At 42.7% G+C, this 23,033-nt stretch overlaps 1 protein-coding gene across 2 annotated transcripts in view; it reads right to left on the bottom strand.

Annotated features, from left to right (window-relative positions):
- The window catches only part of TBC1D2 (TBC1 domain family member 2), a 31,953-nt gene extending 25,202 nt beyond the window's left edge, over positions 1–6,751 (bottom strand). The window contains exons 1-5 of one of the 2 annotated variants that reach the window (XM_087957380.1): positions 6,544–6,751; positions 5,647–5,752; positions 4,652–5,095; positions 2,457–2,595; positions 777–915 (exon numbers count right to left, since the gene is read on the bottom strand). In XM_087957380.1, coding sequence (XP_087813506.1) covers positions 777–915; positions 2,457–2,595; positions 4,652–5,059 — 686 coding nt within the window. In that variant the 5' untranslated portion in view covers positions 5,060–5,095; positions 5,647–5,752; positions 6,544–6,751. The remainder of the gene's footprint in view (positions 1–776; positions 916–2,456; positions 2,596–4,651; positions 5,096–5,646; positions 5,753–6,543) is intronic. The other variant, XM_026672912.2, reaches the window with a different exon arrangement.
- Positions 6,752–23,033: the final 16,282 nt, after the last annotated feature.

Raw genomic sequence — 23,033 nt, 5'->3', positions numbered from 1 at the left:
CATTAGAGAAAAAACCCTCTTAAAGTGTTTTAGGATTAATGGATCTCATTAGAGCTAGATCATGCATTTAACAATAATCTGGGTGGAAACTGAACAAAACTAAGGAAATCAGCATTTCTAAAACTGCACTGGCATCATTATGCAAAAGCAACCATTTTATTTAAGCATTCAATTTAAAGGAATTTCTAAGCTAATTTTCTTTAAAAAAAACAAGATAAAGTTAAGTATTCAGTTTTTAAATAAATAAAATGTTTAAAAATTTATTGGTGTAGTAGTGGTTAAGACATCAGGCTTGAACTTAAGAGCCTGGGTTCCAGTCCTGCCTTAAGCATGAAGACAGCTGGGTGACCTGGGGCTAGTCCCTTCTCTCTCAGCCCTAGGAAGCTGGCAAGGGCAAATCACTTCCAAAATATTGCCAAGAAACCTGCAGGACTTGCCCAGGGTCGCCAGAAGTCAAAAGCTGTGAATACCACACAATCTCTATCTAGGCCATGCTAAGAGAGGCACCACAGTATGTCTACCCTCTCCCCACTCAGCTAGTGATTGCTGTAGTCAGTTGAGAGGTGAATAATAGTGGATGGAGCCAGTCAAGATTGCACAGGGAGGAAAATTGAGTGACAGCTCACAGATTATTTCTCCGCTATGGAATACATGACAAAGGGCTGGGAATTCTATTCACAATTTCCACAGGGCACCAAGTTCAGTAAGGTGGCTACTTCAACGCAATATATTTAGCAGAGTTATTTTTCTGGAATGCAAACAGATGACATAGTTACTGAATTTCAATCCAAGGATGCTTGAGAGAGATGTTCTGAAGAGCAATAGAAGTCGGTGGTGCTGGTAGAGAAGCTGCCCTTATGCCAACTACGTCAGTGGGTGTTTTCACAGGGGGTAAAAAATCCTGTTCTGCCTCAGCTGCAAAGAAAGAGATAAAGCTTAACAGCCTGCCGGTCAGGCCTGCTAAATCTACAGATCACACGGCCCAGCCACATCCTGCAAGGCACCACAGTATTCTCAGCTGCCTCTTGAGCAAACATTGTCCTTTGACTTGTAATTACTTCCCTTCAACTTTATACAGACTGTATCTAAAGAGGCTTTGTGGGAAGGGGAAACCCTGCTGCCAATCTTTATTCTACTAGGGAACAGATTGGGTAAAACCCAGGATTTTAAGAAGGTGAACTCAAAGTTGGCTAGTTCTCAGAGTGTCTTAACTTCCTAAGTCCAAAGGAAATAGTTATCTAAAATTAACTTGCACTTTTCTTTCCGCTATTGACAAATTGGCTAGCTGCAGTTGGGCAACTTATGCTCAGCTTTTGCCTAATGACAAAACAGGGGCACACCCATTCTTCTTTTACTTTGCCTCCAATAGCTGAAATACAGAAATTCTCTTCCATTCTGTTGATTACACGGACAACCTCGCTTTCTACAAAAAGGGGCCTAAAAGCTAACAACTGTAATAATTCAAAATTTAACAAAATACAGCACCAGAACTAAAGAGCATAAAATAGAAAAGAACAGAAAGCTGTAAACCAGTGATCAAAACTTCATTCATTCAAAGTTTATTACAACACATATGCAATATATAAATCAGAATCCAAAATCCAAATTATAAACATCATCAATCAAATGGTTCAGCTAACTTTAAATCACATGAACTCAATGCGTGATTTTATATATCTTCTTCCCCCAGTTTGGAAAATTGGGAGTATATGGATTGGGCCTAAGCATGTGTGTACATATACCCAGCTGTTTACTAGTAATAAACTGGGGACAAATTGAATTATGTTTAGAATGCCTTTTGCTTGATATATGGATGAAGATTGAAGGACAATGTTCAGGATGATGAATGAGGAACCAATATTCAGAAGAGGAAGAAGCAGAGAAAAATGCAGGGCAACAATAATATTTTTTTCCAGCAAATACATGCATTTAGAATTCTTGTATGATGGAGACCTTAGTATGTGGAATCAAGCTACAGCCAATGGTCATCTTGATCTCCACCAGGACAAGCATAGTTTTAATGAATCGGGAGCCACTGCTTAGCCTTCCATGCATTTAAAAGGCTGCAGCACACATTCTACAATGTTATATTAATTCTTTGTTTAATAATATTGCTATGCTGAACTGATTACAGTATGAAACATATTGGAATACTGGGAGGGAGGGAGGGAGGCTATGATATCACCAAAAGGGATGGAGCCATCTTTTTCAGGGTGAATTTAGGAGCAAGATGCTTTGGAGGCAAAACACTCTTCCCTCTCTCTCTTCTAAAACAGTCCAAAGTCATACTGATGTTCAGCAGCACAATCTGGTGGCCTGATGGGGGAATCAAAAACAGTGTACTATCACAGACAGTCAAGAGATGAAGAGCTACCTACCCTGACTTACATAACCTCTAACAAAAGTACTACTCCTGCTGCAATTCAAGTTCAAGCTTTTGTACTTTTATTACTTACTGTTGCTCCTCTGGGCCTCATTTATGGAAGGAAAAGATGGCATAGCTTCAACAAAACCCTTCGCCTGTTTATTACAAAATTCCCAGCGTTTAAGCTGCAGTTGTTGTAGCCAATACATCATGGCTTGTTTGTTGACAGCCTGTAATTCAATTTAAAATCAAAACAAAAGAGAAAAGAAATAGTCTTTAGAACAAAAGTAGTCCTTTCTAAAATTGTTGCTGTTCAGATGCATTGGGAATGCCACTCCTAATGTTCTTGTTTAGCACTAATCAAAATCAAAATCTTTATTACACTCATACACCAGCATAAGAAAAATAAAATACGAACACTAAATAATTGTAAAAGCTAAAAAATATAAAACACATAAGGTTACATTAAAAAAAAACTTGTGTGTGTATGTATGTATGTAGATAGATAGATAGACAGATAGATATAGATATAGGTATAGATATAGATATATACACACATGCACACACACATATATATATACAGGGGTGGGATTCAAATTTTTTAACAACCGGTTCTGTGTGCGTGGCTTAGGTGGTGGGCGTGACTTAGCGGTCATGTTATTGGCTGGGCGTGGCCAACTCAATATCACTCACATCGAGGCACGCATCTCCTCGCCTGGCCTCTCATGACTGTGGGGATGCTGCAACAGTTGTAAGTGTGAAAAATGGTCATAAGTCACTTTTTTCAGTGCCATTGTAACTTTGAATGGTCACTCCACACAAGCAAAGTACCAGCAAAGAATGGAAAAAATACTGAGACAGGAAGTCTAGTCCTGCCAAGAATATAATAAGGGCTAACCGAGAGGCAGTTTCTGTAAGCAACACCAGAATGTTTCCTTCCTGCCTTCCTTACAGGATTAGGCCAGTAATTTCTTCTAACAACCAGTTCTCCGAACTGCTTAGAATATTAGCAACCGGTTCTAGAGAATAGGTACGAACTGGTAGAATCCCACCCCTATATATATCTATATATCTATATATCTATATATATATATCTATAGATATAGATATATATACATACACACACATATATATACATATATATACACACACACATATATATATACATATATATATATACATATATACACATACATATACATACACACATGTACATACATGCATACATACATACACTGTGATTCTAAAAAAACTTATAAAAAGGAATAAAGACATTAATAAAAAACAAATTCTTACTAATCTATCAGAATGAAAACACTCTTAACTAAAAGTTAAAATAATTTTGCAAGTGATTTTTTATTTGAATCTTATTCATCCATAATATGCTAAGCAATTACAGATAGTCCTTGACTTACTACAATTCATTTAGTGATCATTCAAAGTTACAAAGGCACTGAAAAATGTGATTTTATGACCATTTTTCACAATTACAACCTTTATAGCATTCCCATGTTCATGTGATCAAAATTCAGATGCTTGGCAACTGGTTCATGTTTATGATTGCTGCTGTATCCCAAGGCCATGTGATCACTTTTTGTCGCCTTCTGATGAGCAAAGTCAATGGGGAAGCCAGGTTCATTTAACAGCTGGGTTACTAAATTATCAACTGCAGTGATTCACTTAACAATTGTGGTAAGAAAGGTCAAAAAATGAGGCAAAACTCACTTAACAAATGTCTCACTTAACAGCAGAAATTTTGGGCTCAATTGTGGTCATAAATCATGGACAACCTATATGCTACTGTGATATTTAAAAATCTGATTGTCCTGGACAGAATATATTTATCCACTGAGGAAAAAGTTACATTTATTTGCATACAATGTCATGTTTCATAACAATGCTGTCTATTGAGAATGTTAGAGATAAGCTAATAGCTTGCCCAACAATGTCACATTGTCAATTTAAAAAATCACATGAATTTTTTTTTTAAGAAAACATTTGCAAGCGTAGCAGGTAGCCAGAACTTTTCAAGCCATATTTCAACACCAAGTTTGTTTAAATATTTCTACACTGAGTGCGAATTTGTTTATCTATCATAGGCAAGAACACAGTTTCTTACTTCATGTTTTGTGTAGCAAATTTAAACTTAGACAGTTCTGAATCCTTTGTTTAGCAACTTTATCGAAAATATCTCTCAAGATGCTGAAATAATTAATATAATTGGGGTTTTGTTCCCAATTCAGGACACATCCACTCCCCCCCACCCCGCTTCCTGCAATTACATACCTTAAGAATAAAGTCTTTGATGGGAGTCCTAATTTCAAAAATACCCTCATCTGCTCCCACTTTCAGATCAAAACTCGCAATGGAAATCTCTATACTTCCCAAAGGATTAATATCTTGTGCTGTCCTGTAATATAGCAAGTAGCATTTATTTTCATCATAGCAAAACCAGCGTGACTTCCAGGTCTTGATTGGTGCTTTGGAAGAACATTTACATAAATAGCCACATAGTTTTTTCCTGGAGGCTTCTTGGCTAGGTTTTATATCAACATTTCCCCAAACCTTAGGACATGGAGATACAACTTTGATGATATCATGACTGCTACTCCCAGTGTCCGTCATTTTTTCCTCTGGTGACATGTTTGATGTCCCAGGTACAAGACCCTCTCTGTCCTCATGATCTGATTTCATGTTTCTTTGAACAACAGCTCTTTTGATGGTAGAATACTAATAGCAAAAAAGAGAAAAGAGACACCGGTTAAGAACAGTAAAGGATAACCAAGTACATGCAATAAGACCAGTCACCCAAAATTATCTGAAATACCAAATAGAATATATAAATATATATATACACACACACACACTAATGCCAAATACAGAAAATATTTTTCCATTTGCCTTATTTATATAAATTGGTGTTATTCATTCTGCTAAAGCCATAAATAAATAGAAAAATTATTATTTTTAAAATCTATTGTTGGCTGTTATCTTTATTAGGAACAAGGAAAATGGCTCTCAAATGTGCATATTTTGAATTCCCCAGAGTTCTTTGGGCAGGAAGTTTTAAAATGCATAGACAAGAGGGTATGGTGTAATGTTAAATTCCTTCTCTTGCCAACAAGTTTAGGCCAAATAGAAGTTGAACTTTGAACATTCATAATATTACATAATACAACAGGGGGCATGTTTCAGAGAATATAAGTTGTGACTACAATGACTCTGAATAACCAGTCTTCCCACTACTACAGCTTTCTACTTTCTCCAAAGTTACAACTTACAACATTTAACCTCTGGTCACCAAAAGACTGGTCAGCCCTGTCTTAAAAGGAATCGGAAGAGTTCCTAACAGAAACAGAAGTGGAAAAATCCTCTCCTCCATCTCCTCTGAAAATAATACAAGAAGAAATAATAGCATTAGTCAGACATTGAGATTTGCACACTTGTTTGTCTTCAATGTAATATCCACTATCATCTTTGTCCTATAATTTTGTATTATAGACAAACATCCCAGTCCCCTGGTCTATGCCAAAGATCAAATCCAAATGGAGGCCTCAAAAATTTTCAAAACTAGGGCCAGGCTAGAAGCCAGGAGATTGGTGTATTCTATCATTAAAAGGAGTAGATGGAAGGCTGATGGCTGCCTTGAATTCCCATCCTTTTGCGGGGGTCCCACTATTTAAAAAAACAACAACAATGGAAAGTGGAGAAATCTATCTGTCTGCCTCTTTTCAAGTGACATTTGCCATTGGATAAATCCTGTACATTGTACTGACCCTCTCAGTTCAGCCTGCCTCACAGAATTGTTATGGGAGGGGGGTGGGAAAGCTCCCGGGGGAAAAAAAAGTCAGGCTACAAAGCAAAGCAACTCCAACCCTCCTTTTTTGTTTTTGTTTTGTCCCACACTACTGGTCCTCATATCCTTTTGGCCGCTCTGGCATCACCTGCTATGCATCAGGGGCGTCAAGCCGAAGAGCATAGCTGCCCTAAGTAACAGCGCGAGTGGTTCAAGTGAGCAATGCCCGGGAAGCCACGGTTGCGCTTCTCCTGTTTTACGACACATTTCAAGGCGGCTGCCCTCTTGAAGTCAAAAAGTTAACTTCTGCCTGACGCGTATCCCGATAATGCACGCTAGCCGTTCCCCCGAGAACGCCACTGCTCCGACCCGCTCTTTTTACCTCGGCTCAGCCTGGCCCCGGACCTCCATGGCAACGCTCACAGCCGCCTTTGGACACCCGGCGGAGCAGGCCGGCGCGAGGCGATCAGACAGCTGCTTCCTGACAGGGCGGTACCAGGCCGTGCCGGCCCCAACAGACTCCAAGTCCCGTAAGCGGGAAAGAGAGAGGGGTGCGCCCTCTTAAGCAGGAGCTGAGGATGCTTCGAGTTGAAACCAGGAGGCGTTGCCCGGCGAAGCACACTTTGCAAATCTTCCTCTTGCCAGCTATCTGAAGGGAGGCTTGAACTGAACATTTTGGTACCGAGCAAAATACGGGGTTGGGCTGGATGGCATTAAAGACCTCTTCTAATTTTTAGGGTTCTTGTGTTGGAAATTACGATTCCCCCCTCTTCTAGGGAAACAGCCCCCACCCTTTGTCAAGTAGGGCTATTAAAATAGCTGGAGCCAGCTTACTTTTCACAACAAAGGAAGGAGAAAATTACAGGCATGAGATACAGAGAAAAAACCGTGTAAACTAGCTAAGATCTTTTCCCATAGAAATCAAATGGATGACAAGCTATAAAAACTTGTGAAAAGCAAACCAAAAGGCATGGCAGGAAGGAAACATGATAGCAACAAACAACTACAAAGGATCAGGACCATAAAACCAAGATCCCAGGAAGAGATCCCAAAGAAACAGGAATTCAACACACACAAATCAAAGTCTTCAAAGATTCACACCTACAAATCAAAGAACCTGAAGTGTATAAGAGAGGTTTTTCTACTCAATTTATTAGATTAATCCTAGGAACCCTGTGAGATTTCTTCTTATCTGCCTTCCTATTAAACTGATTCTGACTTTCAAGGCAGCTGACCAAATCACTTTGCATTTCTCCCAGCCAGGAAATTTGAATCTACAAAGGAAAGAACTTTGCCTATTACAAAAGGGCAAGACTTCTTTTTCCTTTCCTCACTTGGATTGCAACTTTCGGTTTCACCAGGCAAAAGAGGGAGCTGAGAGCAATCGGTAATTACAGAAAGGGTCGTAAAAAGGGAGGTTCATGCAATATTTGACCACAGGTGCAATGATTAAAATATTTTGAAGTATTCTATATATATAAAAAAAACAGCTAGACTAACGTTGGGAATTAGTTCAATGATTTCTCTGGGTGGGACATTCAAAGAAGGGATCCAATTTATTTTGGAGTTCTGGTTCCCAGATTAGGCATCTATTTTTTTTATTGGCTCACAACTATCCAAGGAACAGACTAACCACATGGCCGAGCCACAATCGTGTCAAAGGTTCATTTCAGATAGTATAATTTTGAGTATGATTGCTGTATTACCTGTTTTTTCCTGTCCTTTGCTGCCACAGTGGCACTACAGGAAGATCTTTGAGTTTTCAGCTACCATTTATAATTTTTTCCAAAACTTTTACAGGGGTCTTCAAACTTGACAGCTTAAAGACTTGTGGACTTCAGCTCCCAGAATTTCTCCTCCAGTCATGTTAGCTCAGGAATTCTGGGAGTTGTAAGTCCACAAGTCTTAAACTTGCCAAGTTTGAAGACCCTTGCTTTAGCAGCTCAAATAAAACAAGGTTGTTTATGATGTCTGCATGTTTGCTTTAATACTTCTCCCAGGATTTTAAAAAAAAGCTATGAACATTTAAGTGAATCAAAGCTTTACATATTGTCCCCAATTCGGGTCTGAGCCTGGTTCCAAAGCCAATGATAGACACAAGATGCAGGTTTTCTGATTGCTTTTTATTGGAGTACTCCAAGGAAAAGTGCTCCTGGTCAAAATGTCAAGAGCCAAGAACAAAGGATTGAGTAAGTTTTATACATTTTCACTAAAGGTGAGACAAAGTGAAATAAGAAATATCATCTAATAAATATTTTAGTAATAATTCTACAATTTCTTCTATTGGTCTCTAGCTGTCCCTATTCCCAAGTCTTGGCTAATGAATGCCCTAGGAGTTATCTAATACACATTTGATTTGCTGCAGGCATAACTTTTAGCTGAGGTCAGCTTTCTAATTAGCCAGGATTGTTACAAGATATACACATGCATATTTCCTGTGGATAAGAATTCTTTGTTTTTGCCAGACTCCACAATTACAGGCTTCCTGATTTAGTTTGAATTGTGTGTATGACCTTGCTTTATTTTAGCAGATAGCCCATCAATAACATCCCCAACCTGGAATCCATCCAGCCATTTAGTCTTTCTTTGGCTTCTCAACTCCATTACACTCTTCTGTAGTGGGGTCAGAAACTGAACAACAAAAAAAGATAACACCATTAAATCGCATACATCTTTTGACCCTGCTGAATATTAACTTCAGCTTTGTTTCCTTATTGTACCACCAATGGCCTCCAGCTTCTCAGCTGATGGCAAGATTAGAAAAAAAGTAACCCATTTCCAGCACCAAACTGTTTTAACCTGATGTATTTTTAAATGCAGAAGCAATTTTTAATTATCAGAATTCCACCACCCCTTTAACCAAATGGATTTAGGTCACATGGAGGAGAAGATTACAGGTAGTCCTCAGCTAATGACAATTGATCCCAAAATTTCTGTTGTTTTAAAAGCAAAAAGTATAAGAATGAAAAGAGATCTGCAGGTCACTGAATACTTGTGAGAAATAATGGGATTGTTCCCATTTCTGTTATTTTCTGTTTGCTTCCAGACTGTCGGTATGTAGCTTTAATAAAATACACATCTACAATGAGTCTTTCTGGAAAAAAACCAGTAAAATAATTTATTTCCCAAACTAACCAACTAAAGAGCATAAGCCCTCCATAATAATAGGAACTGCTTTCTGAATAATGCATCTCCAACTTGTGGATACTCCATTACTGGAGGTTTTTAAGAAGAGATTGGACAACCATCTGTCTGAAATGGGTCTCCTGCTTGAGCAGGGGATTGGACTAGAACAGGGGTCCCCAACCACCGGGCCTCGGACCGGTACCGGTCCGTGGATCATTTTGTACCGGGCCGCCTACTTTGCTTGGGCACCGCCATCTTGTTTCGACGGCGCTTGAGAAAGTGCTTCCGGGTGAGCTTGTCGGTCGTCGGTTGGATGGAAAGCGGTGTTTGGGTGCTGAAGGAATCCTCGCGCCTTAGTTTCGTCGAGGGGGGGGGGGCGGCTTTGAATGAAGAGCCATCCCGATGGCAGTGGAGTCTTGCGTTACTCAGGAGGAGATTAAGAAAGAGCCCCAAAAGCCCATCGACCGCGAGAAGGTACAAAGGAGTTGAAGGTGGCGGGAAGAAGTGGGGGACAGCTAGCTGGCCGGTCGCTCGGCTCGCCTTGCCTTGGTTGTGCGTGCTGATGCCGGTACCGGTCCGTGGATCATTTTGTGATGCCGGTACCGGGCTGTGGTACAAAAAAGGTTGGGGGCCACTGGACTAGAAGACCACCAAGGTCCCTTCCAACTCTGTCATTCTGTTATTTGGCTCTGTGGGCTGTCAAACCAGAAAGAAATGTATGCAATATGGAGGTTGAGAGAACAAGACATTGGTTGTCAGCTTTTATTCCTGCAGCTCCAATTACTGTAGCACTAAAACAAGCCCGCGTAAGGCAAAAGGTTTCAAATCATAAAATAATCAAATCAGTAAAAGAATCATTATTATACAGAATACGAGAGACAGTTGGAAGCATCCTGTGGTGAAATTCATGATCTTCCAGTTTTCTGTATCCTGAACCTTCTCTAGCCTAGAACTTTCTAGGTAGACATGAACGTGCTAGTGCAGATGAAGGAAATACTTGTTCAGTACATCTGGAGGGTACCAGCCAGAGGAGTCTGGTCTGCAATTGCCTCTATTCTGTGTTGAGATTTCAAATGATCTTATTCTATTGCACCAAATGGAGTCGGAAGTCAACACCTTTTCTTTTATTTCCCCCTCCCATTTTCCTAATATTTTCTTTCCTACTTTTATATCTTATAGTATTAATAAATAAATGAACAAGAGCAAAAAACAAAGAGAGAGAGAGAAAGAGAGAGAGATCCAACCCTGGAAATAAAGAGGAATTTCCTTACAGTTAGAACTGTAAAGCAGTGAAACAGTTTGCCTCCCTGAGTTGTATGCGCTCCATTGTGGAGATTTTCAAGAAAACATTGGACAATCATGTGTCTGAGATGGTATGAGGAGCCCTGCCTTTGGAGTTGGACTAAAAGTCCTTTCCACCTGAGGATTCTATGATTCCCTCTGTGCTTTGTGTCACAATGATTGTGAGCAGACAGCTTCCCAAATGAAAGGCAAAGGCCAGAGGTCACCAAGAGAGTCAGCCACCAGGCTGCCCAACCATTCTTGGTCCAAAGTGAGCTGTTCTCCTAGGTTCAAAATATGGCCATTGTTTCCCTGGTTTCCAATGGAACGAGCTTGTGAGTTTGCCTGAAAATCCACCAGCCACTGCACCGCTGCCCATTCTTGTTTCATGCAGCAAGATACTAACACCTAGCTTGGTTATGGCAGCACGAAGGCTTTTCAGAGTAAGTATCATCATCTCAGATGTCCAGAAATTGGTAGTAGGGGAGAAAGTCATGCTTCTGAACTCTGGAGCAACAGAAGCATTATTCTGGTCAGGCATCCCCATTCAAGAGGCCTTCTTTTGAGTAATTCTGAGTCTCTTTTACCCTGATGACTGAAGAGGATTCACAGGATTCTCCAGAAAAAGAGGAAGCCACCCTGGGTGAACTCATTAATAAATATATGTAGAAAACACACCACAGTAGTAATGGGGGACTTTTACTATCCTGACATCAAGTGGGAGACAAATTCTGCATCAAGTGGGAGATTGAACAGATTCCTGACCAACCTAGTGGACAATTCTGTTATCCAAAAGGTAGAGGGAACTAGAGGGACTCTAATACTGGACCTAACTCTTACAGATAAAAAATAGTAGAGGGGGTTAAAGTTGTAGGAACCTTGGGCGAGAGTGATCATGTCATTTTAGAATTCAATGTAATGCAGACATAAGCAACAGAACATAATCATACCAAAGTCCTGGACTTTAAAAGAGCTGATTAGGCCCAGTACTCTTAATGACATAGATGAGGGAATAGAAAGGGAACTTATAAAATTTGCAGATGATACTAAGCTTGCAGGAGTAGCTAACATCCAAGATGATAGGCTCAAGATCTTGACAGACTAGAACACTGGGCCATATCTAACAAAATGAAATTCAATGTAGAGAAAAGTAAAGTCTTACACAGGCAAGAAAAACCAAAAGTACACATATAAACTGGGTGAAACCAGGCTTAATAGCAGTAATTGTGACATGGATCTTGGAGTCTTAGTGGATAACTAGCTACATATGAGCCAGCAGTGTGCAGCAGCAGTCAAAAAAGCTAATGCAATCCTAAATTGCATTAACAGGGATACAATCAAGATCAAGTGAGGTACTAATACCACTCTATAAAACCACAGCTAGAGTACTGCATCCAGTGTTGGTCACCACACTATAAAAAAGACTCTAGAAAAAGTACAGAGAAGAGCAACCAGGAAGATTAGGGGCCTGGAAACTAAAACATATGAAGAACCGTTACAGGAACTGGGCACGGCTAGTCTAGTGAAGAGAAGGACTAGGGGAGACATGATAGCAGTGTTCTAATATCTGAGGGGCTGCCACAGAGATGAAAGGGTCAAGCAATTTTCTAAAGCACCCAAAGGCCAGACAAGGAATAAGGGATGGAAACTGAACAAGGAGAGATTTAACCTGGAAATAAGGAAAAACTTTCTGACAGTGAGAACAATCAACCAATGGAACAGCTTGCCCTCAGAAGTTGTGGGAGCGCCATCACTTGAGACTTTCAAGAAGCGATTGGACTCCCATCTGTCAGAAATGGTGTAGCGTCTCCTGGTTAGGGTGGGGGTTGGACTAGATGACCTACAAGGTCCCTTCCAACTCTGATTATCTGTTATCTGGTTTCAACAACTTAGAGATTTGGAAGGACACCATGGATGAACATCTTAAAGGTGAAAATAACCCAAGAAGTTTGAGAAACTCTAAAGAATATGATCATAAAAGCCCAGTCCACCACAATACCACTGAAAAAGAAAATTAAGAAAAAACCAACATGGTTACACAAAGAATTATCTGACAAACTGAAAGACAAAAAAAGATAAGTACAAAAAATGGAAAGAGGGACATATGACATAATTAAGGTGAAATACCAATAGGTAGCCTAAACTTGCAAAGATGAAGTCAGGAAAGCTAAGGCTCAGAATAAAGTAAAACTTGCAACAAATATAAAAAACAATTTAAAAGTTTATTTCAACATATAAGAAAAAAAGTCAAGGAAACAATCAATCCACTAATGGGAGATGAAGGGGTGGTAGAGAGAAAGCAGAGCTGCTTAACTTATTCTTTGCATCAAGTCTTCATGAAAAAGAAAATATAGCCCAACCTACAAAAAACATAACTCTAAAAGACAAACTAGAAATAAAAATTAAAATAAGCAATTAAATGGTAAGAGAACACCTGTCTGACCTTGATGAATATAAATCACTGGAACCTGATGGATTATATCCCAGAGTTCTAAAGGGGCAGGCAGATATTATCTCACAATCATTGTACCATATCTTTCAAAGATCCTGAATAACCGAGGGGCTACCTCAGGACTGGAAAAGAGCTGATGTGATCCGCATTTTCAAAAATGGGGAAAAAACTGATCCAGGAAACTACAGACCAATCAGCCTGACATCAATACCTGGGAAGATCCTGGAAAAGGTAAGCAACAGATTTGCAAGCACCTAGAAACAAAAAGTTATAACCAAAAGCCAACATGGGTTTGTGAAAATCAGATCATGTCAAACAAATCTTATTTCATTCTTTGACAAAGTGACTAAACGAGTAAACCAGAGAAATGCTGTGGACATAGTATACCTACTCTTCAGTAAGTTGTCTAACAATCTACTTCTTAGTAAAGAAGAACAATGTGAGATAGACAGCATCACCACCAGATGGATTTATAAGTGGTTGACAGACTGGTTGACTGGTCGCACTCCAATGTGCAGTCCTTAATGGAACTACATCTACCTGAAAAGAAGGAAGCAGTAGGGTACCAGAATGCCCAGTACTGTTTAATATCTTCATAAATGATTTAGATGAGGAAATAGAAGGAAAACTCATCAAATTTGTGGATGACACCAAACTAGCAGGAACAGCCAATACCCCAGAAGATAGATTCAAAATCCAGATGGATCTTGATAGACTTGAACAGTGTGCCCTATCTAACAAAATTAAATTCAATGTAGAAAAAAGTAAGGTTTTACACTTAGGCAAGAACAACCAAATGTCCAGGTACAGACTAGGTAAAACCTGGCTCAACAGCAGTAACTGCGAGACAATTACTTAAATATGAGTCAGCAATGTGCTGCAGCTGCCAAAAAAACCCAACACAAATCTAGGCTGTATTAACAGAGGGATAGAATCAAGATCATGTGAAGTGATACTACTGCTATATACTACTATGCCTTGGTAAGACTACACTTGGAATACTGCATCCATTTTGATCATCATAATATAAAAAAAGATATTGAGACTCTGGAGAGAGTGCAAAAAAAAAGCAACAAAGATGATTGGGGAGCCCCTGAAGCAGAGGTGGTATTCAGCAGGTACTGACCAGTTCTGGAGAACCAGTAGTGGAAATTTTGAGTAGTTCAGAGAACCAGCAAATCCCACCTCTGGAGATTTTACAGTATCCTTCCCCTGCCACGCCCACCAAGCCACGCCCACAGAACCAGTAGTGAAATTATTTGAATCCCACCACTGCCCTGAAGGCTAAAACATATGAAGAATGTTTGTAGGAATTGAGTATGTCTTGTCTAGTGAAAAGAACTAGGGGTGACATGTTAGCAGTGTTCTAATAGTTGAGGGGCTGCGATAAAGTAGAGGGGGTCAACCTATTTTTCAAAGCACCAGAAGACAAGACAAGAAGCAATAGATGGAAACAGTACAGAGAGAAGCAACCCAGAACTAAGAAGAAACTTCCTGATAGTAAGAACAATCAATCAGTGGAACAACTTGCCTTCAGAAGTTGTGGGTGCTCCAACACTGGAGGCCTTTAAAAAGGAACTGAACAACCATTGTTGAAAATCATCAACAATCGTCAACTATTGTCTTCTGTTTGAGCAGGGGGTTGGACTAGAAGACATCCAAGGTCTCTTCCAACTGTTATTCTGTTCTGTTCTATTGCAATGGATTCTACAAGAGGCTGCCTTTGAAATCACCAAGAAGCTACAGCTGGTTCAAAATGCAGGCACACAAGCAGTGGCATCACACCTGACCTCCTGACCTCCTGTAGCACTGCCAGGACTTCAACAGAGGCCAGCAGGATCTTTTAGCAAAATATTAAGAAGTGAGCACTCAGTATCACCCTTTAGTTGCAATCCTGCTGGAAAATCCAAGATATTATCTTGCTTAAATTGTAAATAAAACTGAATAAAACAATTAATAAAAGTAAAAAATCTTCTGGTCAGCATTTATTCTGGACATTATTTTCTGTCCTGAATCATGATGTGAATTTCTGAATTAGTTGCTCATGAATTGCACCGTAACACTCAACAAATCTCATTAGAAATCAATGTAGCAAAGGGAATTCATTAGTTTCCCTCACCAACTACTTTCCTGAAGGCCAAAGGCTCTTTTAGAATTCTTGGGGTTCTCCTGGCCTTTCTCAGCATGGGGTCTTTCCAGAGGGGCCTAGCCTCAGGTTGAGCTCTTGCATCTGGCAGAAATTTCCCATCCTAGCCATGAACCAAAGGCAATCCTCTCCTACCCAATAGTCAGACTACTGAAATGAAGAACTTTGAAGCAATCAGGAACAGGCTTTTTTTTTTTTTTTTAACTTTGGCTTTTATTAAATGCGGATGGGAGCTGCCTACGACTTCCAATATAGTAATATATATTTTGCATCAATTAATAAAAACATGAAACCATAGGTAGAGGAAAAATATCAAAAGATCCAACATTTAGAATGAAAACATTAAAATTAATCAAGAACTTGATAAAAATGACCATATGGCACCATATTGCCAATTATGCCAATTACAATTTTGCAATATACATATTTTTTACTTATCAATTTTATATCCTCCCATATCACTCTGGGACTCTGGGTGACTTACAACTTCATCAAGACACTAAATAAAACAAGAACAGTGGGCTGTGGAAGCGGGTGGAAGTTCATCGGAAAGCAAACCCTGGAAATAAGGAGGGATTTCCTTACAGTGGAATCAAATAAAGCAGTAGAACAGTTTGCCTCCTTGAGTTGTGTGTGCTCCATTGTGGAGATTTTAAAGAAAAGATGGATAGTAGGAGGTGTTACGAACTAAGCTAACACGTTCATTAACAACCCTAATAGTTTTACTTCAACAGCAGGCTCGTAATCCTGCACTTCTGATTGGCCCGCGAATAGCGAGTCGTGATTGGTCGTTTCTGGCTGATCTGATTGGCTGACAGCGGGTCGTATCTGATTGGACGCTTTTGAGAGCGGTAAACTCAAATAATTGGTTGTTGTGACAGCAGCCAGCTCTATAAAAGAGCTGCTGCTGCCCAAATATTTTGCTCTGTTCTGAGGTCACTAATAAAGAGTTGAAGTTACTGTTCAATGCCTCGTCTCCGTTCCTTGCGCCCATGCTCAGGACTTAACACTGGCGACGAGGACGGGATGCGGAGACGTTAGAGCTGACTGAACACTCGCAGAGCACCAAACAGAGCACGTGGCTAAGAGCGCACCTACAGCGGCAGTATGTCCAGCGGCGCAATACCACCCGCTCCATTTGACCCGGCAAACAAAGACTGGGACTCGTATATGGACCGGTTCCAGATGTTCCTGGAGACCAACAATCTGAAAGATGCTATGCCTGGCAAGAAACGAGCGGTATTCCTGACCCATTGCGGGCCTGCCGTTTTTAAAATGGCTAAGGCACTCGCAAAACCGGCGGAGGTGAAAACAATGGATTGGGATAACCTCGCGCCGATCCTCAGGGCCCATTACGCACCCGCAGTGCCAACACTCATCAGAAGACACGAGTTTTACCAGAGGGACCAACGGAAAGGCGAGAGCGTTGGAGACTTCATCGCTGACCTCCGGAACCTGGGTGGACTCTGTGGTTTCACAAACCTCGAGGAAGCAATGAGAGACCGAATAGTTCTGGGATTAGATGACCACACTGTGTAGAGCAAGATTATGGCGAAGGGAGACATCAACCTCGCAGATGTCATTGCCGACGCTACTGCAGCAGAAGCAACCAGGAAGTCAGCCGCTCGAATGCACCGAGCGAACGCACCGCACCGCCAACTCGCTAGTGACAGTACGCCTCCCTCTGAGAGGCACACTACTACTGCCCATCAAGAAGACCTCGAAACCTCATCAGACAGCGAGGAAGAGGAGGTCAACCAGCTCCGGTCTGAACGCGACCAACGAGACCAACGGAACCAGAAACTCCCGCGCCAATGCGCCGGTTGCGGGGCAAACCACCCGCGATCTGAATGCAAATTCCTCGATGCACTCTGCCGATCCTGTGGAAAGAGAGGCCATATCGCAAAGGTCTGCAGGAGCAAGCGAGGGTCCAGTCCAATCCGAAGGGAGAATAATCTCCGCCAGGCTACAGGCAACCCACCTGTAAATCGGGACCGCCTGAACCACCAATGGAACAACCACTACTACAGAAATCGAGCACCTGCCACTTCAACTAGATGAGAAGAGGCACACCAAACCATCACCATTGGCCACGCTTCGTCCCTGGATGCAAGGAAGATCCGAGTAAAGGTCGCTATTGAGAATCGACCTTGCGTAATGGAAGTCGATTCAGGGTCATCCCTATCAATGGTCTCCTGGAAAACCCTCAAACGGCTGATCCCTGCCATCTGTCGCCAGGATCTCGGCACTCAAAAAATCATACTAAAGGACTACCAAGGAAACCGAATTCCGGTTGTCGGTTCCAGCCACATCCAAGTATCCTTCCAAGACCGCACCGCAACGCTACCCCTGACCGTCGTCGATCGCGACCGGCCCAGTTTGCTAGGATTACAGTGGTTCGCCCCACTCGGAATTGAACTGGCTGGCATCCACCAAACCGGAAGCGATGACTGGGAAGAGGCCCTCGTCCAGGAATTCCAGGACGTCTTCACAGAGAAGCTAGGCAAGTACAAAGGGACCCCTATATCGTTTAATCTCAGCCCCGATGTAGCTCCCATTCGCCTTAAGCCTCGTCGGGTTCCCTTTGCCCTCAAGCCAAAGATTGACGAGCAACTGGACAAGTTAATAGCCCAGGGGGTGTTGGAACCGATTGACCACGCCCGATGGGAAACCCCGATAGTAACACCCATTAAGCCAGATGGATCGTTAAGAATTTGTGGGGATTACCGGGCCACCCTAAATCACGCGCTTCAGCAGAGCGCTTACCCGGTACCTGTGGTCCAACACCTTCTTCACTCCCTCGGTGGCGGGAAAATATTTGCGAAATTGGACTTAGCTCAGGCGTACCAACAGCTACCCGTAGATGCGAAGACTGCAGAAGCCCAGACTATAGTCACACACAGAGGTGCCTTTAAGTGCAATAGACTCCAATTCGGAGTCAGTGTGGCACCGGGCATTTTCCAAAGTCTGATGGAGAGACTATTACAAGGCATAAAAGGGGTCGTGCCTTATTTTGATGATGTCTTAATAGCTGCCCCTACTAGAGAATTATTAGAAAAACGACTCAGAATGGTTCTCCAAAAATTTAAAGACGCTGGCCTGAAGGTAAAAAAAGACAAGTGTCAACCTTGTACAGAGAGGGTGGAGTTCCTTGGATACCTTCTCGACAGACAGGGAATCCACCCTACCGAAAAAAAACTAACTGCAATCAAAAACGCCCCAAGACCCAGAAATAAGACAGACCTCCAAGCCTTCCTGGGACTCATTAACTTTTATAACATCTTTTTGCCCCAGAAGGCGACCGTAGCTGAGCCCCTACATAGACTTCTCGACAAAAAGGCTTCCTGGGTCTGGGGACAGCGTGAAGAACGAGCATTTCAACAAGTAAAGGACCTTTTAACTTCTGATGCTGTATTAATACAATACAACGAGACTCTACCCTTAACGGTCACCTGTGACGCCTCACCATTCGGAGTGGGAGCCATCTTAAGCCACGTGATGCCCAACGGTACGGAGGCACCTATTGCGTTCTTTTCGAGAACTTTGTCTAAGACTGAAAGGAACTATAGCCAACTCGATAAGGAGGCTCTCGCCATCGTGTCTGCAATTAAATGTTTCCATGAGTATGTTTATGGAAGACCCTTTGCCATAATTACAGACCACAAGCCGTTACTTGGCATTTTAGCGGGAGACAAACCAACTCCCCACATCTTATCACCAAGAATGACACGTTGGTCAGAATTTTTAGCCGCATACGACTACCAACTGCAACACCGTCCGGGGAAAGCCATTCCCCACGCTGACGCTTTGAGCCATTCCCCGCTACCATAACGCAACTTACGGGCCCCCGATCCTACCGTCTACAAACGGATGATGGAAAAATGTGGAAGCGCCACATAGACCAGCTTCGATCCAGACTAGCACCTACTCCCATCGCATCCCCTGAATCTCAAACCGGGGGGGGAAGGGACATCGAGGGGGCCAAAGAATAGCAGACGATCTGACAATTGGAACCCAGCAGTCTACACAACCAACCGTGGGATACTCACCTCCGGAAGGAGAACCGAGCCGGGTGATTGCCTCACCGCGTAGCAGCGTCGCGATGGAAACAAATCCAAGGAACCCGGATGACAGCATTGGCGAGAGCGGAGAAGACAGCCCCGAGTCAGCCAACGGAACAACGGGGCCGTCTTCACCATCCAGTTCAGCAAGCAGCCCACCGGATCCGGAGCCAGGACAGAAACCGGTGGAACAGTGCAAATCAAGCAGACAGGTGAAGTGACCTGCCTACTTGCGAGAATACGTCACCCCACCCCTCAGACGGAACCTAGGGGGGAGGGGTGTTACGAACTAAGCTAACACGTTCATTAACAACCCTAATAGTTTTACTTCAACAGCAGGCTCGTAATCCTGCACTTCTGATTGGCCCGCGAATAGCGAGTCGTGATTGGTCGTTTCTGGCTGATCTGATTGGCTGACAGCGGGTCGTATCTGATTGGACGCTTTTGAGAGCGGTAAACTCAAATCATTGGTTGTTGTGACAGCAGCCAGCTCTATAAAAGAGCTGCTGCTGCCCAAGTAATTTGCTCTGTTCTGAGGTCACTAATAAAAAGTTGAAGTTACCGTTCAATGCCTCATCTCCGTTCCTTGCGCCCATGCTCAGGACTTAACAGGAGGAACCCTGCTTTCGGAGTTGGACTAGGAGACCCTTCAACCTGAGGATTTCAATTCCCTCTGTGCTTTGTGCCACAACAATGACCGCACTTCTTTTGAACAGACAGCTTCCTACATGAAAGGCAGAGGCCAAGGGCCATCCAACAGTCAGCCGCTGGGTTGCCCTGTGATTTCTATTCCAAAATTATCTGCTCCCCTTGTGTAGGTTCAAAATATAGTCATTATTTCCCCAGTTGCCGAGGGAATAAGGTTGCGAGTTTGCCTTTAAAACCACCAGCCAGTGCACAGCTGCCCATTCTTGCTTCATGAAATGACAACACCTAGCGTGGCTATGGCAGCACGAAGGCTTTTCAGATTAAGTGTGGCCATCTCAGATGCCAAGAAACTGGTAGTAGGGGAGAAAGTCATGCTTCCCAACTCTTCTGATTGGCTCACGCTTATTTCTCTTCTCTTCTCATTTCTCTTCTCTTCTCATTGTTCATTCCTTTTCTGTTGTATGAACACAATGTAGAAGACCTTCCTGTGCTCCCTGACAGGTACTACAAACTTCTCCTTAAACACTAGGCATGGTGGGGCACCATTAAGGGACTGCAGGGCCTGTAAGAACCTCTGCCCAAGACAGCTTCCTGTCCACGAGGAGCTTGCAGATGGGCAGGCTGAGTGGCCAATCTTAGAAAGGAGAGACTGAGCTAGATGGATGTTCTTTGATATGCCACCCTCTTCCTTTGGTCAGCACTGTCGAGGCACAGAAACATGGCATGCAGCATGGCGACACATCTTCATCCACAGGGGTAAGGATGGTTTTGCAACATGGCCTGTGGGGGTTCAGGCCTCAAAACTTGGTGGGAAAAGGGAGGAATTCTCACTTACGGAGACCTGGCCAGCCTAACAAACTCAAGAAAAGCCCCTTGGATTCATGATGGGGAAAATACTGGGAAATATTGGGAATCTGTCAACCAAATTTTCCATGTTCTGCTGTCTCTTTGCCCTCTAGAATGCAGCCCCTTCCTCCTGGGAATCCAGATAATGCTCTACCACATGCAGAGAACTTTGATTGTTACCTTCAAACAAACAATTATTACTTTCAGGTTCTGATGGGTGTTTGTCCTACCAGCCATAACCCACGGTTAGATGTGATGCCTAACCAAATTTTGTGGAGGTATGTATTCTCAGCTGAGGGATTCTGAAGCCCCCAAGAAGGCGGCTGCACAAAAGCCCTAAAGAGAAAGGCTGAAGGTTTGCAGAGGGGAGGCATCTCTACCCTCTACTTTTGCTTTTGCTAAAGGAAGAATGACTCGGGGCAACCCTATTGGCAGGTCTCTTAGTAGGTCTCTTAGACTTAAAGCCTCCAAGTGCCCACTCCTGAAAAAGGGCCCATGGCTAGCTTTGATCTTTGGCCCTTCAGTCTCTCCAGAAATGAGAAGAGAGTGAAGTGGAGGCCACACCTCACCACAATTTTGGAGACCTTCAATGAGTCATTAAAGTCTTATCAACTCCTCACCATGGCAATAGCAGAAGCCCTTTTTCTGTGGATTTGTCCATATGCCAAAAGACTGTTTCCTTTGTTATTTCAGTCTAAGTAGGTAGCCTCTCAGAAGGTGAAGACCCCTGCTTGTTTCACAAAGGGCTTGCAGAGTAGAAAAAGATGGACAGGCTAAGTGGCTCATCTTGGAAAGAGGAGGCTGAGCTTAAACATTTCACTTTCTTCCTCTCGATAGGGCTGAAACAGCAGAGAACAGGGCCAAGGAAAAGAACTCTCCTAATGGGGACTCAACACCTACCTCAGAGGTAAGAAAGGTTTGCAATGTAGCCGATGGAGGCCTATGCCATAAGTCCTGATTGGGGAGGAGAAAGAATGTTATATATCCTCCTAAACGTAAGATTTCCAAATGCTCTCTTGCTGTTGGTACTAGGGATAAATGCCCCCTATGCTTTAGCCATCTTGTTGGAATGCAGAGAGCTTTGGATTTAGCCTTGATGCTCTCATTTGCAGGATTTGATGAAAGTCCTAGTGGGAACTAACAGCAGGAGCAGCCTGGAAGACGTGGACTCCCATGATGCACTTCTGGATGAGGTGTCAGAGGGAAGCTGGGAGGAGGCTGCAGTGACTTCCGATGCCAGCAAGCCTTACAGTCCATGGATAAGAAAGACAAAGTGTTTTCTCTTGGGGAGGGACACAGTCCCTCTATTCAGTCTTCCTAACCTGAATGAACTGTGGAGTGCTCTTTGAACAGAATCTAAATATAGGCAGCCAAGTTCTTGTGCGATTGGTTCATTTACTGCAAAGCAGCACAGAATGGCCCACTGTAGTGGACTATTGTGCTAAATGGATGCGACCCACTCTGCTTATGCCTTTTCTTTTCCTGTGTCACCATCTCCGGCACCTTGCTGCTTCCAGGCAGGATTTTAACAGGGAAAAAGTAGAGAGCCTACTTTTCTGGGGGATGAATAGGATGGAAGTGGGGATTCCTCCACCTCCGGAAAGCCACAGAAACCTAGTTTTGGTCAAGCATCCCCATTCAATAGGCCCTCTTTTAGGAATTCTGAGTTTCTGTTGCCCTGATGGCTAAAGAGGAATCATTGTCATTCACAGGATTCTCCTGAAGAAGCAGAAGCCACAATAGGTGATCTCAGCAGCCTGCAAGATGTGGATTTCATGATTTTTGACATTTTGGATGAGGAGTGAGAAAAAGGCTGGGAGGCAGCTGCAGTGGATTCCAAGGCCAGCGATTCTTCCAGTCCATGGGTAAGAAAGACGAAGTATTTTCTCTTGGGGAGGGATGGAGGCTCTCTATTCAGTTCTCCTAACTGGAGTGAACTGTGCCGGAGTGCTCTGGGTGCTGGAGCGAGGTGACACCTGGCCCTTTAGACAACATACCTAGGCAAACTATATATATATGCACTTAAGCTCTGGTGCGATTGGTTCATTTACCGCATAGCTGCATCAGTGGTTCATCTTGGAAAGAGGAGCAGCTAGTTTGATTCATTAAACATTTCATCTTCTTCCTCTGCACAGGACTGATGTGTCGGAAGCCGTGGAACAGGAGCTTTCTCCCTCTCTCAGTGGGGACAAACCTTCCTCAGAGCTAAGAAAGTTTTGGCAACGGGGTGGAAGAAGGCTATGCCATAAGTCCTGAAGGGCAAGGGAAAAATTGTGTGATATATCTTCCTAGCCTTAAGGCTTCCAAAGGTC

The sequence above is a fragment of the Notechis scutatus genome, chromosome 2 (genome assembly GCF_049901735.1).
Source record: "Notechis scutatus isolate UNSWTSFEM ecotype Mainland chromosome 2, rNotScu1.2, whole genome shotgun sequence".
Taxonomy (NCBI): domain Eukaryota; kingdom Metazoa; phylum Chordata; class Lepidosauria; order Squamata; family Elapidae; genus Notechis; species Notechis scutatus.
The sequence above is the reverse complement of the archived record's forward strand: the minus strand, read 5'-3'. Positions and strand labels throughout refer to the sequence as shown.